Source organism: Coccinella septempunctata, chromosome 8 (assembly GCF_907165205.1).
Source record: "Coccinella septempunctata chromosome 8, icCocSept1.1, whole genome shotgun sequence".
Classification (NCBI taxonomy): Eukaryota; Metazoa; Arthropoda; class Insecta; order Coleoptera; family Coccinellidae; genus Coccinella; species Coccinella septempunctata.
In genome coordinates, this window is record NC_058196.1 from 4,448,657 (window position 1) to 4,470,268 (window position 21,612).

The 21,612-nt window shown below is 38.5% G+C and overlaps 1 protein-coding gene across 1 annotated transcript; it reads right to left on the minus strand.

The window, feature by feature from the left end:
• Positions 1-8,646: 8,646 nt before the first annotated feature.
• On the minus strand, positions 8,647-13,067 carry LOC123319324. Its single transcript, XM_044906226.1, has 4 exons — positions 13,028-13,067; positions 11,352-11,632; positions 9,118-9,302; positions 8,647-8,934 (listed from the first exon to the last, which is right to left on the minus strand). The coding sequence occupies exons 2-4, from the start codon at positions 11,405-11,407 to the stop codon at positions 8,786-8,788; spliced, it is 390 nt and encodes a 129-aa protein (XP_044762161.1). The 5' UTR covers positions 11,408-11,632; positions 13,028-13,067; the 3' UTR covers positions 8,647-8,785.
• Positions 13,068-21,612: the final 8,545 nt, after the last annotated feature.

The following is a 21,612-nucleotide window of genomic DNA, read 5'->3' on the forward strand; positions in this document are numbered from 1 at the left end:
GGAAATTTTGTAGAGAGTGGAATATTATTCATCAAACTTCAAGTCCTTTGTATCCTAAATCTAATGGTCTTATTGAGAGACACATTCAAACTGTAAAACATATTATAAAGAAATGTACTTTTGACAAAAATGACATTGACTTAGCTCTTTTAGAATTGAGAAACACTCCAATTGATTGTAATATAAAATCACCAAGTGAACTGATGTTTAGTAGGAAAATAAGAGGACTTCTTCCTGTTAGACCTCAATTTTTGAAACCGAAAAAAATTAACTTCAAATTGCAGAGAGAATTTTTAATGAATAAACAAAAAATTCAACAAAATTATTATAATAGAAAAGCGAGGATTTTGAAAGGTTTGAACATGGGTGATAAAGTATACATTAAAAATAAGAATATTTGGCTACCTGGAAAAGTTGTGAAGAAATGTAATAATCATTCTTTTTTTGTAAAAGAAAATAATTCAAATATTCTAAAAAGAAGAAATAGATCATTTATAAAACCATACTATGAAGAAACTGATATATATTACTCAGATGATGAAAGTGTAACTGATGAAAATGTACCTGACAGAAATTTGAATATCAATGATTCATCTAGTGAATCAGACACGTATAAAACCAGATTTGGAAGAACGATTGTTAAACCTAAGAGACTTGGATATTAGTATATCCTAACTGTTACTTAATTACATGGCTAGTATTATTTTTTATTTTATTGAACAGGGGAGATGTCATATGTGTATTTCTGTAGTTGTGTTTGTCTTGATGCGCATACTCCAATAAGAGATGTAAAATTGTCGTTGTGAATGAAGAAAGTTAATAGACAGATGTTCAGTAATTTAGATGACACTCGAATAATTTATAAAAAAGGATTTTCAAGAATAGCACAACGACGACTGTGCTATTCACATGGTTACCGATCCAAATAGATGTTGAAGCTCCATCCCTCCTCGCATGGTGTTCCTCGGGCCGAACCTTCAAAGGGGCGACTGTAGTGGACTGCTCTTTCTTCATCATTGTGATAACTACTGCCCTCTGGAGGACTCGCTTGAAGACCATCAGTAAGAAGGAATGTGAGAAAGAGTTTTCTGTACTAGTTGTTGAATTGAAAGGGGAGATGGCGCAACCGGTAAGAACACTCTGGAAGACGCTCTTTTTCAAGTAGGTACTTGAGATCGAAAAGGCAAGAAATTCCTAATGAAGAAGGGATTCATTAAGCGTCCTTTCTTGAAACGAGTTAAACCGGTTTTTCCTGTTAGTTAGTTTTTTTTTCTGGAGTGAATTTTTGAGTAAGACAAAGCTTGTTTTTTTTTCTTTATTTTGTTCAGTGAATCCCATACGTAAGTTACCACTCATTTCATTATTACCGTTTCTTATTTTATTAATTTGAAGGTTTTATTGCGAATATGCGGTTTTGGGTACTTGATGCATCATATTAGTTTTCATTGTTAAAGTATTCCGTTAATTATTTCCAGGGCCAATTCCGTCCGTCCCTATTTTATGTGCTTCACACACAATATAACTCATTTTCTCTATTGTAGATAATAACGTACTTTCTGAGTTTTTCTTTCTTTGAACACGTCATAGGGACGCCAGACGCCATTTTGTACGCTACCCCTTTTTGCTTCCAATTCTATTCCCTTTATGATTTGAGGGCTAGTTATTATAATAAACTTGTTTCATGGTGGATGCGCTTGTGTTATGTAATGTTCATAGTATTAATTTCTTAATTTCTACATATTTTTTTGTGCTTATCTTATGAATACGTGTAAATGTAACTGAAGCGTCGCCAAGCTAAGCCAATGATTCGAATACTTAGGTACGACCAACAGGGTAAATACTGTAATTGCATTAAGGACCCTTAATTATCATTTTTCCTTTTCTTTTATTATTATTATTTTTCTCTTCACTGGTGGAGTTGGTCAATACAGGACATATTTGAACGTGATAGCCAAGAGCGGAAATAATTCATATTTGTGTTACGGGACAAACATACAACTTTTGTGGATTTTGCCCTTCCTAGTATCCTGCAGGCCGGATACCCTTGTATCTGCGTCGATTTCTGAGGCCGGATGCCCTTGTAGCTGCTTCTCTCTCCCCTGAGGCCGGGTACCGTTGTAACTGCGTCTCTAACCCTTTAGGCCGGATACCGTTGTATCTGCGTCGATTTCTGAGGCCGGATGCCCTTGCAGCTGCGTCTCTCTCCCCTGAGGCCGGGTACCGTTGTAACTTCGTCTCCAACCCTTTAGGCTGGATGCCCTTGCATCTGAGTCTAATACTTCCCACAACCCCCTGACTGAACCCTACCCAATTCAGAACTGTTGTATGCTGAACGTAACTCATCTCACTGAAGTATTGGTTAAGAGTCATCATTAAGGAGCTGATAGCTGTAGATGTAACTGATTCCACCAAGTGTGCATTTCACGTGAGATTTTCTCATTGAGAATCGAAATAACAAATAATCATGATACAGTTTCACGAATATAGACTTTCAGCAAAATATCATTATTTCGAAAAAAAAAAAAGATAGAATGTTCTCGGAACTCCAGGTAGAAACCTGACCGATAGTTAATGAGTTTTCTCAAAATTCGGCATCCCTACTCTTTTAGTAGATAACGTTCTATTCAGTATAACTCTGTTCGCCCTTTTGAGAAGTTGAAAATTTTGGCGAAATCCTTAGTGTCTCCTAGATCATTGGCAAAGTTTTGTGAATTTTTTCATTCAGAATACAGTATCGATAAAATTCAAAAATGAAGTTAACTAATGATTGGTACAAGGAGTTGATGTAAGTAGTGTATATTCAGCATAACTTCGAAATAGTTAGTGTGGAAAATGTTGTTAACATCGAAATATTTTTCATTTAATCAAGTCTCCAGTGAATTTCAGGTGTCTTATATTTCCCACTAATCACTTTTTAAATTTTTTTGAATAGTCACTCTAACCCCGTACTAATTCAATACATTTGCAGAATTGATATTCTTTTCGTTGAAAATATTCCTCCACTCATCCTATGGTTTCAAAATTGTGATTCAATATTCTCAACCCTTCAATAATCAAATAAACTGTTTCTCCTTTTCTTTTGCGTCTTGAAATATAAAACAGGCTTATTTCTTTCATTTTTGTGGACTTTGACTAGCAGAAAATCATTTCGGTTCTTCAAAATTACATGCATATTCAAAATAATATATAATCATGATACCGTTTCGCGAGAATAGAATTTTAGCAAAATATTATTCTTTTGAAAAATAGGTTAGAATATTCTCGAAATTCTAGATTAAATTTGCATAATTGATTTCCTTTTCATTTGAGAACCTTCCAAAACCTATCGTTCGGTTTCTCAATTGTGATTCAATAATTCAATTATCTTTTTTTCTTGTTGCTTTTCCAAAATTAATTTTTTTTTTCATTCATTCTTGTGATCTTTGAATAGGTAACATAATTTCAGTTTCTTAAAATTACATGAAGAATCGAAATAACAAATAATCATGATACAGTTTCACGAATATAGACTTTTAGCAAAATATTATTATTTCGAAAAAGAAAAAGATAGAATGTTCTCGAAACTCCAGCTAGAAACCTGACCGATAGTTAATGCGTTTTCTCAAAATTAAGCATCCCTACTCTTTTAGTGGATAACGTTCTATTCAGTATAACTCTGTTCTCTCTTTTGAGAAGTTGAAAATTTCGGCGAATTCCTTAGTGTCTTCTAGATCATTGGCAAAGTTTTGTGAATTTTTTCATTCAGCATACTGTACCGATAAAATTCGAAAATGAAGTTAACTAATGATTGGTACGAGAAGTTGATGTAAGTAGTGTATATTCAGCATAACCTCGAATTAGTTAGTGTAGAAGAAGTTGTTAATATCAAAATATTTTTCATTTAATCAAGTCTCCAGTGATTTTCAGGTTTCTTATATTTCTCACTAATCGATTTTTAAATTTTTTCGAATAGCCACTCTAACCCCGTACTAAGTCAATACATTTGCAGAATTGATATTTTTTTCGTTGAAAATATTTCTCCACTTATCGTATTGTTACAAAATTTTGATTCAATATTTTCAACCCTTCAATAATCAAATAAACTGTTTCTTCTTTTTGTTTGCGTTTTGAAATATGAAACAGGCTTATTTCTTTCATTTTTGTGGACTTTGACTAGCAGAAAATTATTTCGGTTCTTCAAAATTACATGCATATTCAAAATAACAAATAATCATGATACCGTTTCGCGAGAATTACATTACATTACTTAGATTATAAACTTTTAGCAGAGTATTAATCTTTCGAAAAATAAGATAGAATGTTCTCGGAATTCTAGGTTGAATTTGCATAAACGATTTCCTTTTCAATTGAGAACATATCGAAACTTATCCTATGGTTTCTTAATTGTGATTAGATATTTTCAACTTATTCAATATTTCAATTGTCACTTTCTTCTCTCTTTTGGCTCTCCCAAATAAAATTTTTTTTCATTCATTCTTGTGAACTCTGAATGGTTCACATTTTTTCAGTTTTTCAAAATTACATGCAGAATCAAAATAGCCATGAATCATTATACTGTTTCACGAATATGGATTTTTCGTGAAATATTATTGTTTTGAAAATAAGGTGGAATGTCTTTTAAATTCCCAGTTGAATTTGCAGTTTCGTATCTCTTGAACTAAGGAACATCTAAAAATCTCAAGGTATGGTTGCATGATTGTGATTCTATATCTTAAACAATTCTGATATTTCAATCATCACATTCATCATCTTGTTAGCTATTCCAAATATGAAGCTGCACTTATTATTTCATTTTTGTGGACAAAATTTTTAAATTTTCTCGAATCGTCACTCTAACCCCGTACTAATTCCATACATTTGCAGAATCAATTCTTCTTATTAACAATATTTCTCCACTCATCGTATGGTTTCAAAATTGTGATTCAATATTTTCCTTCCTCACATAATCAAATAAACTCCTTCTTCTTTTCTTTTGCTTCTTGAAATATAAAACAGGCAAATTTCTTTTTTTTTTGTGGACTTTAGCTAGTAGAATATTATTGCGGTTCTGCAAAATTACATGCAGATTCAAAATAACGAATGATCATGATACCGTTTCGCGAGAATAGAATTTTAGCAAATGTAACGATACTTGATTGTTTTTTAATAAAAATCAAGCCTCGTTTTAAATATCCGTTTCCCTGAATTTTCCAGTTGAAACAATGCAACACCGTCTGATGGAGATTTCAGTTTCAATATAGTTGTTCCGTTTCATTTTGGAAATATTTTTCAGAATCCTGATGAATAAATTCAAATTCCGTATAATTGAAATTTCCATCATTAATCCGCCGTAAGAATTCAAAATAAAGAAAAAGTGTCTTTCTGCATTCGGCGTTGTTTTTCCGTCCACAAAAACACACCGAATTCAGTATAAAACATCGTGGATTGCAGATAACGACAGTTTCTTTTACCGATAAAGAGATAACCGCCACCGAGAATATTTCTTCTGGGGAGAATATTCGAGAATTCCGAATTTTGAGTGCAATTTTGATCACGTGACCGTCCACATGTTGGAGAGTTAATAAATAGGACCGCACCACCAGACGAGAATTAATTCATTCATTATTATTCATTCGGTAGTCATTCGTGAAAATTCATGATTATTCATTCGGTAGTCATTCTGCGATTCTGTTTTCAGTCTTGATTCGATAGTGATTCTTTTCTTGATTCCTTCGTGATTCTTTAATTCATTTCCGCTTTAATTAAGTCTGTCTTCGTATTAAAGTTTTCCTTTGCTTTTCTTTATTTTTTTCTGCTAAGTGGTGGTGTGACCGTACCGGAACAAACTGTCTTTTCTTGATACCGCATACTTCGTGATTCAAAGTTGCATTCTTTTATTTGTTTAATTGTGTTAATCCTTGTTGTTAATCCCCCTGTTTAACGCAGACTTCTGTCGCCTGGTTCTCTGGTGAACCAAGACCAGTCGACGGAAATCTCGAAGTCTTTCTACTGGTAATGCTTGGCGTGTGACACCCAAGGTTGCCACAGAAAGACCACAGTAACCTATCCCGTCCTACCCCATTTGTGTTCCGTTTGGACTTCCGTTTAACGCAGACTTCTGTCGCCTGGCTATCTGGTGACGGAAACCAATCGGCAGAAGTCTCGAAGTTTTCTACTGGTAATGCTTGGCGTGTGACACCCAAGGTTGCCACAGAAAGACCACAGTAACTTATACCGTACTACCCCTGTTGTGTTCCGTGTAGATTTCCCGTTTACCGCAGACTTCTCTCGCCTGGCTATCTTGTGACAGAAACCAATCGGCAGAAGTCTCGAAGTTTTTCTACTGGTAATGCTTGGCGTGTACACCCAAGGTTGCCACGGAGAGACCACGATAAACTACCCCGTTATCCTGTAAATTGTTGCATTGTGTTTCACCTGTATCAACCCCGTCCCGTTAATTGAATAGTTTCAAATTCTGATTGGCCTGTACACTGAAAATCACTGGAAGTGCTCGGGATCAAACCCATTGCTAAATTAACCGATTACAGAGACTTGGATCTTTCTGGGACACCCGGTTGCTGTAAATTTTGTGTAAACCCCGTACATCCGTTATTGTCTCAGAAGGAATCAAAGTGACTGCTATTAATTGTTTGCTTTCTTTAATACCTGATAGTTTGACTGAATATAGTTGATTTGAATATTCTTTAATTCATTGATTTCACTTTCTGATCACCGTGACAAGTTATTACATTTCTGTTTTCCTTATTTTTGAACTTGGTCATCAGCTGAATATATTTCTTGACTTGAAAATAACTGTATAGTTCACTGTAATTTAGATTGTTGTAATAAATACGGTTTTAAAGTACTTGTTATCGCTACGACCTTAGATAAACCCAACTCTGTCTCCGACTAGAAGGTACCTGGGTGGGTTTGCTATTTCTCCCTATTGAAAGAATAGCTGGCGCTCGAGATTAAACCCTTTTCCCGACCAAACCCGTTACAAAATTGGCGCCCGAGCAGGGACTCTTAAAACCGGGTTCAGTTTTGGAATAACTTCTTTTTTTTTATCTAACCGAGGAGAATAGTTTTGAACGGTGAACCATACAAACCAATTTATTCAGCTGTTGACTTGCAAGAAATATTTTATCTGGCTTATATTTCTGAAATATAATTTATTTAGATCAGTTGAGTGAGCGATTTGCTGATTGCGTTGAGTTAACCTATCTTGAGTTATAATAGAACATCACTGGTAACCTTAAACAGAACCGAACAGTTAACCAGCTATTTCTGATAACCGCACAATATTGAATTGACTTATGATTTTCACACGCTTATGATTTTCACTTGAATAATAAAACTGACTGTGTTTTCTTTTCCCTTTCCCCATTTGATTTATTTGCTGGTTGACAAGTGTTCATTATAACTCTGATGGTTTATTGTGATTATAACCGCATTGGACTTGTTGTTTCTCTGATTACTTTATTTTATTTGAAACCGTTGATACACTGTTGGTGAATTATTCCCTTTGAATTAGGTGAGCTTGAACTGAAAATAACTTCAGAAAGGTAAAACTGTAAGTGAACCTGAACCGAAATAATTTTCTTGGCTGTTAAAACCGATAGTGGACTTGGTCTGAAATATTTTGTTGACGGGTAACCTATTTCTTCGAACAAGTGTTAGGTTAACAGTGAGCTGTCAAGTGACCGATAAATAGTGAGTGATAGAATAATAGGTGCTTCCTCGATTGGACATTGATTATTAATCCGGGTTTCAGTGAATTTTGTTGAGTTAATTATTCATCCGGGCCTCAGTGAATTTTATTGAATTAATTATCCATCCCGACTTTAGTATACATCCGGACTTCAGTAAATTTTTGAATTGATTATTCATCCGGACTTTAGTGAATTTTTTAATCCGGGTTTCAGTGAATCTTGTTGAGTTAATTATTTATCCGGGTCTCAGTGAATTTTATTGAATTAATTACCCATCCGGACTTCAGTAAATTTTTGAATTGATTATCCATCCGGACTTCACTAAATTTTTGAATTGATTATTCATCCGGACTTCAGTGAATTTTATTGAGTTAATTGTTCATCCAGGCCTTGGTGAATTTTGTTGAATTAATTATCCATCCGGACTTTAGTAAATTTTTTTGAATTGATTATTCATCCGAGCTTCAGTGAATTTTATTGAGTTAGTTGTTCATCCGGGCTTTAGTGACAGTGACATTTAATCGGACTTAGTGATACTGAAACATTATAACCAGTGTTGAATTATTCCGTGTGTTAGCTTTGAACTTTAACTTTACATTATTTCATACCGGGCATCGAACTTGTTGAGTGTGGTACTGGATCGTGAGTCGGGTGGCAAAATAGTTGAACTATATGTCATTGAACATGGATGTGAACAGGCTGCTCAGTGATGAATTGACTTATGAACTAGAACTGAGAGGACAGTCAATACCAAGCACTGTGATGACAAAGCGGAGTCTACTACGACAAGTGTTACAGTCAGACATACCGCTACAGCCTTGCACATCAATGAACCCCACACTGGATATCTACATTTGCCAAAATAAACTCACCGATCTAGTGGAAGCACTTCAGAATTTCAATCACGCTAATGCGACTAACGAATTCTCGCGAATATTCACAAGATTAACACACATTCAGGGAAGACTGAATTTTATTATCACTTCCGATGAAACACAGTTACAACTGATCGAACAACTGAAGGCGACTACAACTAAGGCCTTGGAGACGCTGGAGCAACTGAGTAGTAGCAACACCTGTGGACAGCCATCCAGTCAGCAGGAACGGTCCCTCTTGGATGTGGAGGTTCCCAGTTCACCTGGGATGTCCCCGATCCAACCGGAAAGAGCTGAAACATCCCTGATTGATCTTGGAGATGGGGTCAATCTTCCGACAGCTGCTGATGTCTCACATACTGGTACACCTGTAAGGAATAAAACATTAGAACATGTCATGAACGAGACAAGGCGGACATGTACAGCATTACTGCGGCAGATACCGGCATTACCTGTCACCCAGTCACAGGACTGTGGGACAGCATCACCTGAAGATCAGACACCGAGAAGATGGATTAATTCTACCCGCAGAGTGTCTTTTCCACACTTACCTACATTTTGTGTGAGCTCTGGCAGGACCATGACCAGAGAGAGAATACCATTAGAGCCGGAACCTCGACCGTCACCGGTGCCAACCATTCCTGTCCACAAATGGAATATTTCATTTGGTGGCACAGGTAGTGTGAGCGGCTTCATCGAGGAGGTGGAGAGATTGGCCGAATCTCGTAAGGTGTCCCTAGAACAAGTATTCGAGTCAGTTTATGAACTACTGCGGAAGGATGCCAGGGATTGGTTCATCCCCAGGAGGGGTACATTCAGGAACTGGCAGGATTTCAAGGAGCAACTTAAGGAAGCATTTTTACCGGTGAACTATGAGGAGAACCTGTTGGAAGAAATAAAAAGGAGAACGCAGGGCCCTGATGAAAAACTGCTGATGTACGTCACTCGAATGCAGAATTTGTTCCAGAAGCTAACATACAGTAGACCAACCGAAACGGAACAAATCCGAATCATCAGGCAGAGGCTGTTACCGACCCTACAACAGGCCTTAGCATTCCAGGAGACAAACACCTACGATGAGCTCCTGCGAAAAGGAAAGGTTTTCGAGTTAGTACAGTGGCAAATGAGCCAGTACACCAGGCCACCGTCGAAACCAGGTCTTCTTGACGAGCCCCACCTGACGTATCGTCCGTCCCAACAAAACCGGCAACAGGCCAGTTTCTCCTTGGACACCGAAAACATATCAGGAAACTCAGAACCACCAGTACCAGTAGGTCACAACAGACCACAAACACCGCCGTCACCGCCTAGAAACACCCAGCCAAGACCGGATCGACCAACCGCACGAGTCGACAAGCAAAATACAGGTTCACCCAACCGAGCTTCATCACCTATACCAACACGAGGATCAAACCAACAAGGAGACCGACAGGAAACACAGGGAAGCCGGACTGATCCACCGACGAGGAAAGTATCTTTCCAAACACAGTGCTTCCGATGTGGTGAATACGGCCACATGCGACGGGAATGTCGAGGACGACCGAGGTTGTTCTGTTCTCGTTGCCAGAGGAAAAACATTCGCTCACGCGATTGTCCATGCCGTCCGGAAAACTAAAGGGAGGTATGGAGAAGGGGTCGACCATATCTCCGGGGACGCTGACTCCTATGGCATCGACCGTGTGTAACGACAACCGTCCGCTGGTGGAAGTAAAAGTAGCCGGGAAGCGCTACAATGCACTGATTGACACCGGAGCCACGAGGAGTTTCATCAGTCAGAAAGTGGCAGAACAATGTGAACGCAAAGGAATCACCGGAGAACCCGTTGAGGATGGTTTTGTGGTAGTTGCCAATGGTCAGTATACTGCGACGCCGAAACTTTATACTACCGCCATACACATCGCTGACTATTCTTTGACCGACATAAAGTTTTTGTTGGTATCTGATTTACCGGTAGACCTCATACTAGGAATGGACGTACTGGGAGTGTACAATTTTTCCCTTAACCTTAGCACCGCCGAGTGCTATCTGGAAGGCCGACTAATCTCCAAACCAACACCTAAAGTGGGAAAAACTGTGGAGGTACACGCCACTGGCGAACACTTGCTGGAACTGACCAAGGCACAGAAAAAGAAGTTGGATGCTTTTCTCGCCAGAGAAATGAAGGAGTTCGAGAAGTTGTCCGGCACCACGAAACTGATAGAACACAAAATCAAACTCAAACCTGGGACAGAACCGATTAAACAGCGATACCGGTCACAGAATCCGAAGATGCAGGAAATCTTCAGCCAGGAAGTAGATCGAATGCTGGCTGAGGGAGTTATTGAGCCTTCTAAGTCGCCGTGGAGTTCACCTGTTGTGTTAGTCAAAAAGAAGGACGGTAAATACCGGTTTTGTATCGATTTTCGAGCAGTCAACGAAGTGTCCGTTAAAGATGCGTATCCGTTGCCGTATATTTCGGGAATCTTGGACAAATTACGCAGAGCCAAATACATTTCGACGATTGACTTCAAACAGGGATACTGGCAAATACCGTTAGAAAAGGATAGCCGGCCTATTACAGCATTCACGGTCCCGGGTAGAGGACTATTTCAGTTCACCGTCATGCCATTCGGCTTACACGCAAGCCCAGCCACGTTCCAGAGATTCCTGGATACCGTAATAGGTCCCGAAATGGAGCCCAAAGCGTTTACCTATCTAGACGATATAGTCGTTCTAGGGGAAACCTTTGAAGAACACATGGAGAACTTAAGGGAAGTATTCAGACGACTAAGGGAAGCCAACTTACGTCTCAATCCCGACAAATGTGAGTTTGTCCGGAAGTCTCTGAAGTACCTGGGACATGTCGTCACTTCCGAAGGCATCTGTACGGATCCGGATAAAGTGGCATCCATAGTGTCATTTCCTGCTCCCAAGACCGTCCGAGAGTTACGCCGATTCCTGGGTGTTGCGAGCTGGTACCGTCGATTCATCGAGAATTTCTCCAATGTAGTTTCTCCGCTAACCCTGCTGCTCAAGAAGAAACAGCGGTGGAAATGGGGAGAAGACCAGCAGAAGGCTTTCGATATCCTGAAACACAAGTTGACTGCGTCACCGATATTGGCTTGTCCGGATTTCACCAAACCGTTTGTGGTACAAACAGACGCCAGTGATACAGGCCTAGGTGGAGCTCTAACACAAGTGATAGATGGAGAAGAAAGGGTAATTGCCTATGTTAGTCGCACATTAAACCCAGCCGAGAAAAACTATTCCGTATCCGAGAAGGAATGCCTCGCCATCGTATTTTCCATAGAGAAACTACGTCCGTACCTAGAGGGATTCCGTTTCACGGTCATTTCCGATCATATGAGTTTAAAATGGTTAAATTCTATAAAATCACCGTCGGGAAGAATTGCTCGATGGTCCGTTTTTCTTCAACAGTTTGATTTTGAAGTACAGTACCGTAAGGGATCCCTGAATAAACTTCCTGACAGTCTGTCCCGGAATCCCTTACCGTCCGTAGGTTCCGTATACCTGGCCGAAGTGGAAATTCACTGCCGATGGTACAACAGGAAACTACAGGAGGTTCAGAAGGACCCAAGAAATTTCCCAGATTATGCCATAATCGATGGGAAACTGTTCCGACATTTTTGGGATGCATCAGACTTCACGGAAATTGGAACTGGACAACCCTGGAAATTATGCGTACCCACCGAACAGCGTTCCGAAGTACTGAAGGAGAATCATGATTCGGAACTAGCCGGACATATGGGGATCGCCAAGACAAGTTCCAGGATTGCCCGGAATTACTACTGGCCTGGTATGTTCCGAGACATTGCGAAATATGTTAGAAACTGCACTTCGTGCCAACGCTACAAAGTTTCGCAACAGAAAACTGCTGGGAAGATGCAACCACACAGGATGGCAGATGCACCATTCAGGGAAGTATCTACAGATATCGTCGGACCGTTACCCCGAAGTAAAAAAGGTAATTCTTACATTGTGGTCATGCAAGATCGCTTCACGAAGTGGATCGAGTGCCGCCCGTTACGAAAAGCTACAGCCAAAACCGTTTATTCTGCGTTATACAAACAAATCATCCTGAAATATGGATGTCCGTCCGTTGTTATCTCCGATAATGGAGTACAGTATGATAGTAAGTTATTTAAAAACAGCCTTCAGGAACTGAATATAGCTCACAGATTTACCCCACCGTACTCGCCACAGTGTAATCCGGTAGAAAGAGCGAATCGAACACTAAAAACTATGATTGCCCAATTTTGCGAAACCGATCAGAGAAACTGGGATGAAAAGTTAGGGGAATTAGTTTTTGCTATTAACACCGCTAAACAAGAGTCTACCGGGTTTACTCCGGCTTTTCTGAATTTTGGTAGGGAACTAAATGTCCCTAGGGCGATTTATTCGACAAAACCCCAAAATGAGGAAAACAGTAACCCAACCGAAGTAAATAGAGACATGACTCACCGTACAGAACAAATCCGGCACCTACAGGAAGCACATGAGTTTGTGCAAGCTCGCTTGTACGCACATGAGTTTGTGCAAGCTCGCTTGTACAGGGCTTTTGAACAGCAGGCTCATCATTACAACCTACGCCGTAGAGAAGTTCGCTTCCATGTAGGTGACAGAGTTCTCCGTCGCACAAATCCGTTATCATCCGCTGTCGACAGTTTCGCAGCTAAACTAGCTGCAAAATTCGCCGGACCGTATACCGTTATTAAGGTAGTCTCTCCCGTAGTGTATGATCTGAAAGATGAACAGGGTAAGAAGGTTACCAACATCCATATTAAAGATTTAAAACCGTTTCACTCAGGATAGAGATATTTTTACTGTTCACCCGTTAATTAAACATGATCCCCAGTCATGTGAAATTTTGTTTTATTACCGTTCCGTTAACCATCACACCGGTGATTTGACAAACCCTTTGTCAATATCCTGACAGCAACCGTCACCGTATAAGATTTCATATCCTATTCAGTTCACCGAACAAATCAGAATCTACCATGACATTTTGTTCAGTGGATTAAATGGATTCATGATACCGTTCAAGCTTTGCAATTACAATTGGAAAACATTTTCAAATGGTCAAATTCATCAGCCAATCCGTTCAGCAACACCGACATGTCAAAACGATATAAATTGTCATCTGTCTGTGTTTCTGAAAGGTACACCCTGTAGACAGAGCAAAGCACAGCTTGAAATCCGTTACATTAATTATTCTGTGAATTCACAAGGTTCCGAGACAAACCGTTGCTTTAAATATTGTATTCAGAGTAGTTAAGATGAATAACGATTAACAAATACTAACCGTACTACATTAAAAACTGGTGAGATAATCTAAGATAGTCTGAATTGTATCTAGTTCTCTACTACTGTTCTCCTGTGTAACTTTTTCTATGAAATTGTAACACCGATACAGGTGAAAGTGCATATCCGTGATCTGTTCAATTTAATTCTACCCAAGAAAACTGGAAAAAGCTCTGTATACTGTCAATGTTCTACTGTTAAAACATAACCTATGTGGCAATTAAGTCTGTTCTAGGATATCAATTACTCCAACAAGATTTAACTGAAAGTTCAGCTGTTAACCTACCTAGCGGAGACTGTCAGATCAGAGAGCCTCCACCATTCCTCCGTCAGGGATTACGTTCCAACTCCGAACAATATTCTGGCACACAGTGAATGTCCACATCCACCTCCAGTGTTGTGAGAGGGTCCCATTCACCTCCAACAACGAGTGATTTCAAGCTTGGGTACATTTCCACCTACAACGAGAACACAAGTTAGTGAATGGTTCTTCTCACTTGAAGTACTAATCGAAAGAACTTTGGTTTGATGAAGAGGTTATTCCAAACTCACCTGCTTGACCCATCTTCGTGATCAAATGATGCACCGAAACAACATCCAAGAAAGAAACAGTGCCAAGTGGTCAACGTCAAAGATGCCTCATCGGCCCATTTCGTCGTGAATGATGGTTCCCTAAAATCCAACCGTTAATATGAAATGGAACAATCGATATGGAGTACTCACCGTTGTATGTTGCCGTCGATTTCATTTCCCAATTCTGCAGTAATTTTATTTCACTAAAAGCACGTTGTTTCTGACAGATGCCAACGACAGTCATAGAGTGCCACGGAATAGGTTATGTCAAACGTCTACCGACAATCGGATCAAAGATCACACGCACTTCGGTCCATAGCTAGGGACGACACCGAACACGGAGCGTAACGCAGAGCGCAGAGTATGGATCATGGATCATGGATCGGAGAGAACCACTATTCATGGAGGGAACGCCTACCGGACGATTACTGAACTACACCTGTGAGCAGATCCGGATATCACTTCTATTGTACTGTTTTGATTAGGATGAGAACTCTGTAAGGGTGAGATAGCGAGCACTTAACCGACTTGAATTTCCGATTAATTTTTTTTTTTTTTTTTTTTTTGATGGGCCAGTTACCCCTTATTAAATTGAACTTGTGTCTTCAACGCGACTTCAATTTTTCCCAGGGGAGGGGGATGTAACGATACTTGATTGTTTTTTAATAAAAATCAAGCCTCGTTTTAAATATCCGTCTTTTCTTGATACCGCATACTTCGTGATTCAAAGTTGCATTCTTTTATTTGTTTAATTGTGTTAATCCTTGTTGTTAATCCCCCTGTTTAACGCAGACTTCTGTCGCCTGGTTCTCTGGTGAACCAAGACCAGTCGACGGAAATCTCGAAGTCTTTCTACTGGTAATGCTTGGCGTGTGACACCCAAGGTTGCCACAGAAAGACCACAGTAACCTATCCCGTCCTACCCCATTTGTGTTCCGTTTGGACTTCCGTTTAACGCAGACTTCTCTCGCCTGGCTATCTTGTGACAGAAACCAATCGGCAGAAGTCTCGAAGTTTTTCTACTGGTAATGCTTGGCGTGTACACCCAAGGTTGCCACGGAGAGACCACGATAAACTACCCCGTTATCCTGTAAATTGTTGCATTGTGTTTCACCTGTATCAACCCCGTCCCGTTAATTGAATAGTTTCAAATTCTGATCGGCCTGTACACTGAAAATCACTGGAAGTGCTCGGGATCAAACCCATTGCTAAATTAACCGATTACAGAGACTTGGATCTTTCTGGGACACCCGGTTGCTGTAAATTTTGTGTAAACCCCGTACATCCGTTATTGTCTCAGAAGGAATCAAAGTGACTGCTATTAATTGTTTGCTTTCTTTAATACCTGATAGTTTGACTGAATATAGTTGATTTGAATATTCTTTAATTCATTGATTTCACTTTCTGATCACCGTGACAAGTTATTACATTTCTGTTTTCCTTATTTTTGAACTTGGTCATCAGCTGAATATATTTCTTGACTTGAAAATAACTGTATAGTTCACTGTAATTTAGATTGTTGTAATAAATACGGTTTTAAAGTACTTGTTATCGCTACCACCTTAGATAAACCCAACTCTGTCTCCGACTAGAAGGTACCTGGGTGGGTTTGCTATTTCTCCCTATTGAAAGAATAGCTGGCGCTCGAGATTAAACCCTTTTCCCGACCAAACCCGTTACACAAAGTATTATTCTTTAAAAAAATTAGATAGAATATTCTCGAAATTCTAGGTTAAATTTGCATAATTGATCCTTTTTTCAATTGAGAACCTTTCAGAAACTATCGTATTGTGATCTTTGAATAGTTAACATAATTTTAGTTTCTCAAAATTACATGCAGAATCAAAATAACAAATGATCATGATACAGTTTCACGAATTTAGACTTTAAGCAAATTATTATTCTCTTGAAGAATATGATAGAATGTTCTCGAAATTCCAGGTAGAAACCTGATCGATAGCTAATGCGTTTTTTCAAAATTCTGCATCCCTACTTTTTCACTAAATAATGTTCAGAAATTTTATTCAGTATAATTCTTCATTCATTCTTGTGAACTTTGAATAGTTAACATAATTTCTGGTTTTCGAAATTACATGCAGAATTAAAATAACCAAAAATCATTATACTGTTTCAGAAATATATATATATATTTCTTGAAATATTATTTTTTTGAATATAAGATGGAATGTCCTCTGAATTCCCAGTTTAATTTGCAGTTTTGTATCTCTTAAACTCAGGAACATCTAAAAAAACTCAAGGTATGGTCGCATAATTGGGCCACACAACACAGGTTATTCTGTGCATCGGTTTCTAAATCGTTGTGTGGTCCTTTTTGTCTGTTTATAATACTGTCAACTTGTTATTGTGAAAATTTGAGACAGATAAACAAATGATGATGATGATGATAATTGTGATTCAATATTTTCAACAATTCTGATATTCCAATCATCACATTTTTCATCTTGTTTGCTTTTCTAACTATAGAGCTGTTTTCAATAGGACACATTTCAAAACTTATCATAATGTCTCATAGTTCTTATTCAATCTGAATGACTGACTCTCCTCTGAACACGAGTTTTTGAACTGCTGCTTGATATCGAACTAATTGATTACGGTAGTGATATAATGAAGTAGATCGTGGATTACCACTTTGAGGTCGAAAAATAGACGAGATCCGATCAAGTTTGCGACACCGATGATGAAATCCGATTCTCGCTGAATTCATTATTTTTGTGCCTATCTCCTTTTTACGTACATCAATTATTTGTTGCTCTTTGTATTGTTTGGCAGTCATGTACCTGTTGAGCCTAATATTAACCTCTTCGTTATTTACAGGGGTACACCACTAGTGCTTCCCCCCCTCTTCGGAAATCCAGTTAAGGTGAGCTTTGAACCCTTTATTACATATTTTCACAAATAACCACTGATGTGCTTTCGAAAAGTGTATTGTGTTTTTCGATGAGTCCTATCAGTTTCAAGTACCCTTGGTGATATATTCCAGGGTGTTAGTATTATCACCTTCTAAGAAGAACTGTTCACATCAGGATAAAAACGGAAAGAGCTGTTGATGTATTTACCGTCCGATCTCTCACCTTCTTGAAATGTGACCCAGTCTCACAACGGCCCTATATGAAATCATCCTTCCGTGCATATTTCAATACCCAATCGAAAGTGTATTTTTCAGAATGTCAAAACAAATACCCACGTATTTCTCATGACCAATTTCCACACATTATATCGATCCATTTTCTACAAGCAGGAAAGGTTCTGTGAAATGCAAAAAAAGAGATTCAGAACAACTTAGCGCCCATCAGATGGTATCCAATTTGAATATAAAAGGGGCCTATGACCCACAATCCGGGATTGGGGATTCTTAAACGCACCTTTTTTAGTTTCGATCCGCCAGTCAGTATTTGTTCTATCATCTTTTCCTATAGATTAATCACAATATTTTAGAATTGATATTCTATGTAGACATAATGAAATGGATCTCTGAGCCCCAACATTGTTTTCCTGGAGTCCTCGCGTATAAATCCCCCCATTTTAATTTTTTCGACAACTTCGAAACTTTACAATATCATAACATCTTGAAATGATAATTCAAAACTCTATGAATCATTATAATTTTGAAAAATTATCCTAGTAGCCTTGCTTTGATCATCTTTCAACTGATCTCAATTTCTTTTAATTTTTCTCAGGTTCCCACAAATAAGAATGACCCGTTGGTAAAAAGAATTAACGGCGTACTGGGAGAGTATAGCAGGGCCAAGCATTTATTCGATGGGAAGAAGGTTTTGATCCAGCCTTGTTTCACCACTCTATATGCGGTGCAACCGAGAACACACATGCCACCCCATCAGCCAGCAAACAGGTAATTAAATGTAGAATTCACAAGACCCTTACTGACATTGAGATGTGTCTCAACAACGCTATTTTTCCAACTTATTTCAAATACTTGTCAGGATTGATCGGTAGAATGTCACTGCTTAATTTTTGTGAAGAGCATTATGAAGATGTTATCCTTGACTTCAGTCAAGGAAGATTCAAATCATCTTGATGCACATTTTATCGTGCAACGCGTCACATCTCAATGTGCAGCCCTTTTTGAAATACCCAAACTTTTACTGAACTACTTTATATAAACAGAATACTAATCAATATTTTTCCTTGCAGACCAACTTCTGTTGAAGCCAGGCACGAGTTGATGAAGAAAAATAACCACCACCATCCTGGCTTTCATTTTATGCCCGAGAAGAAACCGATTCAACACAGGCCAGTCGACAGCAGGCCACACGAAAGCGGCCCTTTTCAGGGCCACCAGGTCAGGCAAATCATCAAAAACAACTACGAACATAGCGCAAACGGCGCATATCAACAAATGATGCGTCGTCCTATGGCCATGGGTCGTCCTACTGCTTATCGAATGACCCGTCCAGCCGGCCCCGTATCGAACAAACAAAGGCCCTTCGACATCAGACCTCACGAACGCGGCCCTTATCAGGGCCACAAGAATAGGCAAATTCACTACAACTATGCCGCCTACAAACAAAAAGTAATCTGGTCTATCTCCACGAATAATGCGTCGTCCTATGACCATGGGTCATCCTTGTCATAATCAAAAGAGGCCTACAGCCGTTCCTGTACCGGTAAGTATGAAACACCAGTTCTTCTAAAAATTATGCCTCGCTGTGAAATACGAGCTGAAAGATTTTGGATCTATTTAAATTATTTTTTTGCCTTCGTAATTCGACGTACAGCATGTAATATCCTCTCAGCATTTCCATCCAATTAAATTTTCAAGCGACTCAGGTTAAATAAATTTCGCACAGCTAACGTTCTGAGTGGTAAATGAGTGAACTCTTGTCAACTCCAGACTCTTTCAAAAATCGTAGTAAATTTCATAAGCGAAACGAGGTATCCTCAATACTTACACATGATTTTTATTTTACAGGACAGAAAATCTCTACTTCACTCTACTTCCAGCTTCCTCGAACTTCGAAGTAGACAGGGCTCTGAAGGAAATGATCATTATGATTGTTCCCATTTCGGGGTTGGATATTAACAAGAAAGAATTGATCTTCCATCATCCTTAGTCAACGGTGAGTGTGATCAGAATTTTTTTTCCAATTTCAATCCTACATTTTCTCCATATTGATAGGGAGAAAAAGAAACTTTTTGTTTCGTTAAGGTCCATTTTTTCATATATGATGAGATTTTAAGGAAACTGAACAACTGAATTTCTTTATCATTTTGACGACGTTTCGGACATTATTCAGCCTTTTCCCAAGGCTACAATGTAAATTGATATGAAATGGACTCGTCGAAGTATTGCACATAATGCTGCTCATAACTTTAACTAGGATAACTTCTGATCACCTATGAGGTAATTGGTTGCGAGAATAGATCTAGACCTTGCTGGCTTTCACCAAAATTCGAAATTTTTATCTAGTAACCATAATTTTTCCTTTTCAGAACAGAATGAAAAACTTTCCGATCAAACCTTGCACAACATCTCTGGGACATCAGCGTAAGTAACCCTCCGTCAAACGCTTTCGAACCGCATCCCAAACCGTAGATTCGCATTCAACTAATCCTTAATTTCTCCTCCAGCGATCTCAGAATACAATTGGCGTTGTCCGATATCAGCGACGACGAGGAATAAGACTATTCTGTAGTGAAAAGAACGCTGTCTAACATAACGGCGATACCAGCCGCCAATCACATGGACGTCATCCCGCAAATCCTGAAGGACTATCTTGAGAGAGTCAGCGCCTAAAGCAGCAGATTTTTCAGTGCTCATACTCTGTTATAATTATTCAAATAAATAAATAAGCCAAAAATTATATTTTTTCATTCTTGAAACCATCTAACAATTCAAATTTTCAAAAAAATAAAATAGCGATTATGTTAATTTCATAACAAATATTTTTATGAAGTACATATGTTCACAACAGGAAATAACAGAAAATTTTTGTTTTTGAAAAATAAGTACCCGCTCAGTGAGATAATTTTCCTGTTTTGTATTCAATCAACTTGTTCACTTCCTCGAAATCAACACTTCCTGTAAGTTCATTTTCTATAGAAGAGCGTACCGAAGAATTATTTGGAGTATTCTTGAATTTTTTCGGAACCTTTCTCTTACCTCTTTCTCTTTCAATACATTCGCAGGAATAATTTCTTTTATTAAAACCATTTCTCCACTCATCGTATGGTTTCAAAATTTTGATATAATAATTTCAACTCTTTCAGTATTTTAACTATAACTATCTTCTTTCTGTTTGCTCATCTAAACATGAAATTATTTTTTTGCTATTCATTCCTTTGGACTTTGAATAGTTAACATAATATCAGTTTCTCAAAATAACATGCAACTTTTCAACCTGCAATATCTCGCTAACTATTCGTTGAAAGGAGGCTACGGAAAGCATTATTTATCAGGAATAAATGCCATAGAGGAAAGACATAATAACTTGTATATTGCTTTATTTGAGGTTGCTCAAAACACCTCTTTAAATGGAGAATATTCTCGAATCAAATATATAACGTTGAAACGGATTAATTGGGTTATTCACGAGAGTAACATATATAGCATCATTGATTTTTTATAGAACTTTCTGAGCTCTACAAAAGAGGAGTTGATAATTTTTCTTTATCTCTCATATCGACTATATGAGCTGAATTTGCATTATCGATTCTGTTTTCAATTGAGAACATTTCAAAACTTATCGTATGGTTTTATAGTCCTGATTCAATATTTTCAACTCTTTCCATATTTGAATGATCGCTTTATTCTTTCTGTTCGCTCTTCTGAATTCAAATCAATATAAAAAATGTTAATAATAATAATACAAATAATATAATCGTCAGGGCATGTCTGGAGCCGGCGCTGGACATGACAGCATGCGGGACGTCGGTGGCAGGATGTTGAGGAAGCGGGCTCCTGCTGCAAAAGAAGCTACAGCTCCATAGCAACAACAGCAACCAACGAGTCCAATTCAATTGCCGACTCGAATCGCTGAAGGTGCTGCGCAGGATATTCAGCCAGTGCTCACCCAAGCGGGGTTAGTTAGAAAGCGCATGAAGTGGACAACGTCCATGAATGAAACTATTGTGCGCATATATAACTCAATCACGGGACTAGGGCAGAACACGAACAACTATAGGAAAAGGCT

Bases quoted from the DNA above. Each gene is read 5' to 3' on its own strand.
- LOC123319324 (XM_044906226.1), bottom strand. From the start codon at position 11,407: ATGTCCCAGGTACTTCAGAGACTTCCGGACAAACTCACATTTGTCGGG. The intron at 9,303-11,351 runs GTAAGTTGGCTT...TACTTGTTCTAG, and splicing joins ACATTTGTCGGGATTGAGAC to GGACACCTTACGAGATTCGG. The intron at 8,935-9,117 runs GTAAGTGTGGAA...TATTCCTTACAG, and splicing joins AGAGCTCACACAAAATGTAG to GTGTACCAGTATGTGAGACA.